At 40.5% G+C, this 7689-nt stretch overlaps 1 protein-coding gene across 1 annotated transcript; it reads right to left on the minus strand.

Annotated features, from left to right (window-relative positions):
- Positions 1-6513: 6513 nt before the first annotated feature.
- LOC131314924 (protein CYSTEINE-RICH TRANSMEMBRANE MODULE 11-like) lies at positions 6514-7458 on the minus strand. Its single transcript, XM_058343854.1, has 2 exons — positions 6970-7458; positions 6514-6860 (listed from the first exon to the last, which is right to left on the minus strand). The coding sequence occupies exons 1-2, from the start codon at positions 7158-7160 to the stop codon at positions 6782-6784; spliced, it is 270 nt and encodes an 89-aa protein (XP_058199837.1). The 5' UTR covers positions 7161-7458; the 3' UTR covers positions 6514-6781.
- Positions 7459-7689: the final 231 nt, after the last annotated feature.

Consider the following 7689-nt stretch of genomic DNA (forward strand, 5'->3'; position numbering starts at 1 on the left):
TCGTTTGATTAGTACGCAACTAATCTCTTTGTTAATTCCGCTGCGTCAAGTGGTATCAGAGCAAGGCTTTGCCTGGTTCGATGGCACCAAACATAGAAGAAGACACACCCATTGACGTTGGTCGTGGGCTTACTGACCTAAGGAGGATGATGGAGGATAACCGAACACAGTTGCAGGATCGAAGCACTCTATTAGCCGAGATCCGTCAAGATACTCGCACCCAGTTCGCAGAGATCCGTGAGTTGCTGCAGGGGTTAACTCTACAAAATTGCCAAAGGCCAGAAAGGGTTGAGAAGGATCGCACGTTGGGATTTGCCCATCGCCAACCTCCTAACCAGAATAGGAACTGCGTTGAGGGATTTGCCTGCAACCAACCTATTCACCAAAACGTCTCCGGAGGATATTCTTATTATCACTACGATACTATGAATGAATTTGAAGGCGAGCTATTCGAGAACCATGATGATTATCAGTCGATGAAGCGGCAACCAAATTTCAGGTATTATAATAATTTACCTAAATTTAGTGGTTCTGAATATTTTGAGGATATTCTAGATTGAATACTTAATCTTGAGGATGCTTTTGAGTATATGAAAATCTCGAATGGAGAAAAGTGGAAGTACGTGTTGTTAAAGCTTACAGGTCCAGCCCTAGATTGGTGGTTAGACTTGCAATCTTCGCGAGATCAACAGAACAAACGCCATATTTTTGCATGGTTAAGAATAAAAAAATGTCTGATGGTGAGATTTTTGCCGCATAATTATAAACAATTATTGGATGAAAAGTACGAATCAAATCAACAGAATACAACTACTCTTGCCAAAGATGTGATTGAAGAAATTGATAAGGCGGTCATAGAGGGAGTTGATGGTAAAAAAGTTGAAACAGAAGTTGGCGACCAAGTTGTTAAGGACCAAAACAATTATCCATTGGAGATGGTTGATACTAAAATTTGTGTTAAAGAGGAGCCGAGCTCGCTTCAAGTGGATCACGTTGACCTCGACAATTGGGTTTTGCTGACTAGGGATGATTTTACCAAAAACATCCCAAGTAATATTAGAGAGAAAGAGGATGGGGGGAAAGAAGAGATGTTTGTTGATAGCCCAGATGAGTTAATTCTTTCTGTTGCTAATTGGGAAGCAATGACTCCTGAAATTGAAGAGAGTTCGGAGGAAAGAGATGATAGGCGGGATGCGGGGGTACATGAGTCAACCAATGGGCATCACTTCAAAGCTCTTATTGGTCAACATTCATCACTTGAGGGGAATATCAGTGGTCTAGTTGATGGACCTCATGAACAAGAAAATCAACAAAGCCCGACTAGCAATACAGAACTATTGGCTGATACTAGTCAAGAAAGGACTCGTGATGGTGAAGATGGCAATGGTGAAGTTTTAGAATTGAAGGCACATGACTTGTCTGTTTTTAATCTAGCAACTTCTGATCCTTGCATAGCCGACTGCAAAGGTGATGTTCCACTTACTTTAGGGACATCGAAGGAATCGGAACTAAATCAAGCTCAAGATAATTTGCAACATCAACATAATGCTCATTTATTAGATTTTCTTGGAGTGCATCAATTTGCTTGGGTTCCCAACATTCGTCTAGTGAATCTTGTCAACAAATTGAAGCATGAAGAGAAAAGATCATTGCATGAACACTTTTCTTTGAATGATTTTTGGAAGACAAGCGAGAGGTTGAAGTATTCCCAATACCTATTTCTTTGGAAGGGAAGGTGGCAAGTTTCTAATGAGAATTCGAGGGCGAGTTCTTTTGAAGAAAAGGAGACTGATGTAGGACAAAAATGTAGAGTTTTTGTATTTTATTTTTATTGTTTTAGAATAAGATTTTGGCTAGGAAGATTTTCGTTTAGGTTAGAATTATAAACTTTCCATATTCAGTTTGATTTTGATTTCTACCTTTATTAGGATTCTTGGTCTATAAGAATTAGGATTTTATTTTAATTAATTAGGAATTATCTTTTATTTAATGCCGCTTGTTTTGGCATGATTTATTATTTCTTTTACAATAGGATTTCTAGGGTTAGGGTCTTATAAAAAGGGCTGTAACCTATTCAATTATAAAACTTTTATAGCTTATTATCAATAATATTCAGACTTTGTCTTTTTCTCTTAACGATTCAAGAACTGCTCGTGGCTACGAGTACCTATCATTCGTTTGATTAGTACGCAACTAATCTCTTTGTTAATTCCGCTGCGTCAGGAACTTTCACTGCCGTGTAGACAATCACATTTGTCTTTATTGAGTATGTTTTAGTTGTGTTTCCGGGATTGCTTATGGAGTTTTCAATTTGTGTTGGGTGCATCCGTGCATGCCATTTGTTCTTTAGTGTATTGTATCTCTGTAATTCGATTTTCAGATTTTCTCTTTAAATGAAATGACACCGATCTTATTATTTTAAAAAAAACTTGAAAGAGTTTTTAATAAATTACTAATAATTTTGCTACAATCACAGACAAAGACAACGTGTATTATTTGTGCAACCCGACTACGGCCACCAACCCCGGCATGCAAGGCTCACTCTAGGTTTCGCATGGATGGTCCGAATCTTTCAATAACTTTTGAAAAAAGACCGAGTGGACCCGTAAAAAATCAGCTTAATTGGATATTTGTAGGTACTCAATACTAGGGGTGATACGAAAAACTGAAAAAACCGACCGAAGTAATCGGTTCGGTTCGGTTTGGGGGAGGAATTCAGTTCGGTTCGGTTTTGTTTATAGAAATTTGTTTTTTCGGTTCAGTTTTCGGTTTTATTGAAGTTTCAACCGAAAAAACCGAACCGCCGGGATTGGGGGAAGCTGCTGTGCAGCTTCGTGCTGCACAGCGTGCTGCACACCTTCCGGGGAGCCTTGCCGGCATCGGTCTGGCGATCGGAGACGTTCACCGCGTAGAGCTCGTCAAGTTCTACGCGTGCGCCAAAAATCAGCTCGATCAAATATTGATAAGTGTCTCATCCGAACACATATAACTTGAAAAAAAATTGATTCAGTGGTTTTGATCCAGTGTTTTGTATCCATTAGGATTTATTTTTTTCAAATTATATATATTCCGATGAGGCACTTAACAATATTTGATCAAGCTGATTTTTGGCGTACACATAGAACTCGATGAGCTCTACGCAGTGAACGTCTCCGATCGCCGGACCAATTCCGGCAAGGCTCGCTAGCGGGTGCGCAACACGATGTGTAGCACAAAGCTGCCCAGCAGCTTCCCCCAATCCAAATTATACATAGCCTACCATAGTTTTTAATCCTAGCCATTCATCTCTGAAAGTTTGGATCATGTATTTCCATTTTACCAAAAAAAAAAAATTGGATCATTATTTTTTTCGGTTTGAAATTTACTGGCTCAAATGAAGCTTTAAAAGTATAAAATTTGTTTATGTATTTTGGCCCAAATGATTTTGTAGTGTGTTAAGACATATATCTTGCATTTTTAGCCCAAATGGGCCTAATATATGTGTGAATTATTACTTTGTTCTATTTTTTGAGGCCCGAAAGAGGTCCATAACTTAAAACCGAATGAACTGAAACCGAAAAAACCGATACCCCTTTCGGTCGATTTCAGTAGGTGAATATAGAAAACCGAACCGATATTTCGGTTGCTAAGATTCCTAAAAACTGAACCGACTAAACCGATATCACCCATGCTCAATACAATCTTCCAATTTTTCATTCAGATTACATAATCAAATCTCATAAGGGTCCCACCACCAAGGAAATCGAAGCCTTCACGGATAGAATTTAGTTTTACTTTGTGGGTTCGTATTAAAGAGTAGTGCTACATGTACCGACCTCCCCGGTACCGAAATCGTACCGCCGGCCGCCGGTGGGCCGTCTCCGGCCACCGGACGGCCGATCCGAGCCGTCCAAAAATTTTAAAAAAAAAAAACGAGGGGGCCTACGCGAGAATCAACGGCATCCGAGGTGTGTAAGGTGCTTGATCCGAGCACCCTTTTTTCGTGTATATATGTATATTCGCGGGAATATACATATATACACGAAAAAAGGGTGCTCGGATCAAGCACCTTACACACCTCGGATGCCGTTGATTCCCGCGCTGGCCCCCTCGTTTTTTTTTTTTAAAATTTTTGGACGGCTCGGATCGGCCGTCCGGTGGCCGGAGACGGCCCACCGGCGGCCGGCGGTACGATTTCGGTACCGGGAGGTCGGTACCAATATCATTTCTGCGTATTAAAAGATGGACCTTTGAGAATTTTAATGACCTAGTAACTTAGGCATAAGTGTTTTATCTGCCAAAAAAAAGAGACCTGAAAAAAAGCGGCAATCTCGTCTGTGTATTCTCAATGCCGGCCATTCGAGGAGAGAGTAGGAAATAAAATGTTTTATAACTTTCGATCCAACCAACACATTAGTTTTCATCTGCAAGTTTGAAGATTTCACCAATAAAATATATACCTCAATTGTTGAGGCGAATATTTGTTACAACTGCACTCATCTTATGTTAGCTTAAATACATTTTCATACTCCACCTTATGCATAACTCGATTGTGGCAACAACAATTTTCATATGAAACCTCGAACTTTGATATTCAACTCTCTCTCTCTCTCTCTCTCTCACAGCGGCCGTCCCGCATCTCCTCCTTCCCCTTCCCCAAGGTTTTACGCCCCAATGGGTGACGGGAGGGGAGCGATTTCTCTCCCTCGTTGGGTTTTTCCATCTCCTAATCTTAGATCTCGGAAGTTTTTTCTCCTTCCCCCTTCACCCCCATCCTCCTCCTCCCTAAACCACCATCTGCCGCCCCTCCACGATCCACCTCTTCCGTTGTGTAGTACAATGACTTTTTGAGGTAGTGCCTCCCAGATCGTGGTCGCCGAAGGCGTCCTCCCCACCGGGTTTTCTCTTTTTTGTTCTCTTTTTTGGTGTCCCTTGTGTGGGATTTCTCCCCGTTTGTGGGGCTTCTATCACCTTTGTGTGACTGTGTGAGTGCTTTTGGTTGTTTTCTGTAGCAATAATGATTTTCACACAGATTTTTGTGCACATATCATGCACATACATTTTTGTGGGGCAGATATTGGGATCCTACAAAATGATCCAAACCACTCATCTTTTTTAAAATATTTTTTGGAGGGTTCTCATAAAAAATTAACTTCAACGGATATCGGTAAGAGCTTTCTCAGAAATCGTAGAACAAATCATTTTGTTTTGTCCTACGATTTCTGAGAAAGCTCTTACTAATATTCGTTGGAGTTGATTTTTTATAGGAACCCTCCAAAAAAAATTTTAAAAAAGATGACCGATTCGGATCATTTTGTGGGACCCCAATATGGACCCCACAAAAATGTATGTGCATGATATGTGCACAAAAATATGTGCACAAAAATATGTGCAAGTAGCACTAGTGTTTCTATAGTGCTCCGACTATTTGGAGCAATGAGTTTAGTTGAAGTTTGGTGTAGTCTTTGGATAAAATTCCCTTCTGTTTAGTTTCTTAATCTCTTGTTTAAGGATGAAATTTTCTCTTGATGTATTATTTCTTAGATCTATAATATCATCTTATTTCTTAGATCTATAATATCATCTGTTATCATCGTTTCGGCCCAAAAAAAAATGGTAGGCTGGTAGCGTCTTTGCTTTCCCATCCCATTTAGGTTTTTTCAAATTTATCAAAATTTTCCATCCGAATGCTGTGATTCCAATGAATAAAAAGCCGATCCCAATCACACTAGAGTCAACGCACATGTAAATATATGGTAACAGTCCGGATCAAGTCTACACCCCTTTCCGTCTGCACCTCCCATTTTCTGACCGAATTTCGATAATAGAAAGTCTACTGGTACAGACCAAAAATCTGTACCAGTGGATACAAATCCCTTTTTGGGTCTTAAAAAAATGATCGGAGTCGCTCATTTTGTTTAAAATACTTTGTTTGTAGTCCCTACAAAAAATAAGTTTAATCCGGTATTGGTAAAAGTATTTACGAAACATCCAAACTTTACTTTAGAATTCAATAGAGCAAAGTTTGGATGTTTCGTAAATACTCTTACCGATACCGGATTAAACTTATTTTTTGCATGGACCACAAACAAAATATTTTAAACAAAATGAGCGACTCCGATCATTTTTTTGAGACCCAAAATGGGCCCAAAAAGGGATTTGTACCCCCTGGTACAGATTTTTAGTCTGTACCAGTAGCACCATTCTTTCGATAATTTGAGCCGCTCAATGTGATCAAAACATGATTTTAATGGTACCCGCAAGAAATCGGCAAAAAAAAATATCCGGAAGAGCTTCATCCGAACAGTTTTTGTTTGTATTTTATTGAACGGTTCAATAAAAAACTGCTTAAATCAAAGCCCTTCCCGGTATTTTTTTTTGCCGATTTCTCACGGGTACCCTTAAAATCACATTCTAAACATATTGAGCGGCTCAGATCATCAAAATTCGATCAAGAAATGGGAGGTACGGACGGAAAGGGGTGTGAACTTGATCCGGACTGTATACGGTAAACGAGGCTAACACAAAGAGATGTATAAAAGGAAAATTGATGTCAGACACATTACCAGTTCCATGATTTAATCAATGGAGTCGAATTGTTGAACAGTGTGGTGCAACAAAGAGAATAAAAAATCCCAAATCAACTGACGTTTTCCGCATATACCCACAAATTCCTCCCTAGATCCAACCTCCAAATACAACCCGAGGGACAAGAAGAAAAATAAACTTGTCAATCAACATTTTGTCCTATTTTCCTCACGAACACAACCCACTTGAAATTTGTAGTCTAAGTAATGTAGTTCTACGGAGGCGGAGGCCCCGGCTCGAACAGCGGAGGGCAGCAGCTTGCGAATAGACCGCAGCAGCACAGAAACGACAACCTGCAAATACAGAGGGAACGAAATTTCATGAAAATAAGTTCAGTTCCAACTTGATTACCTCTAAAAGAGAAATGGAAGGAAAGTGGAAAAAAAAACCCAAAGAACTTGCCATGATTCCAGAAATCCGCCACCAGCGGGTGGCGGCGGCGGTGGTGCCGATGCTGGTGCCGGTGCCAGCAGCGGTGCTTCTGGTGATTCCAGAAATCCGCCACCAGCGGGAGGCGGCGGCGGTGCCGGTGCCAGCAGCGGTGCTTCTGGTGATTCCAGAAATCCGCCACCAGCGGGTGGAGGTGGATCCATGACTACCGACAGACCGATGAAAACTACCACTACCAGAGCTCCCGAGAGAGAAAAACAACAGTTTGGTTTATGTGAATCTCATGCGTATATATATGTATACGTAAAGTCCAACAATCTTTCATCAGTCACACCTCCATCCACCAGTCAATGCAAATTTGAGAGGGCAGTCACCATCTACACCTAGCTAACACATGAACAAAGTCTAAAAATCTGATCATTTGACCGTTGTATGCCGGCATTTACGGCAATCAGCATGACATGCAATCCGATCACTGGATTTGAAAACTGAGATTTTCAGATGCCTGTTCCCGAATGGTGACTGGAATAGGTTAAAACTTAAAACCAAATACTAGGATGGATGAAAAGGTACAACTACCCAGCCGTAAAAAACTGAGAGAGAAATGATGCTGATTGAGTCAACCCTCAGATGAGGTTAGTTTGGCGTTCCAACAACAGCAGCAGAACACATCTAGTCCACAATTATTGGCAGGTGGGAGAGAATTGGAGACAAACCTAATATTTGACAATA

The sequence above is a fragment of the Rhododendron vialii genome, chromosome 13a, assembly GCF_030253575.1.
Source record: "Rhododendron vialii isolate Sample 1 chromosome 13a, ASM3025357v1".
NCBI lineage: Eukaryota > Viridiplantae > Streptophyta > Magnoliopsida > Ericales > Ericaceae > Rhododendron > Rhododendron vialii.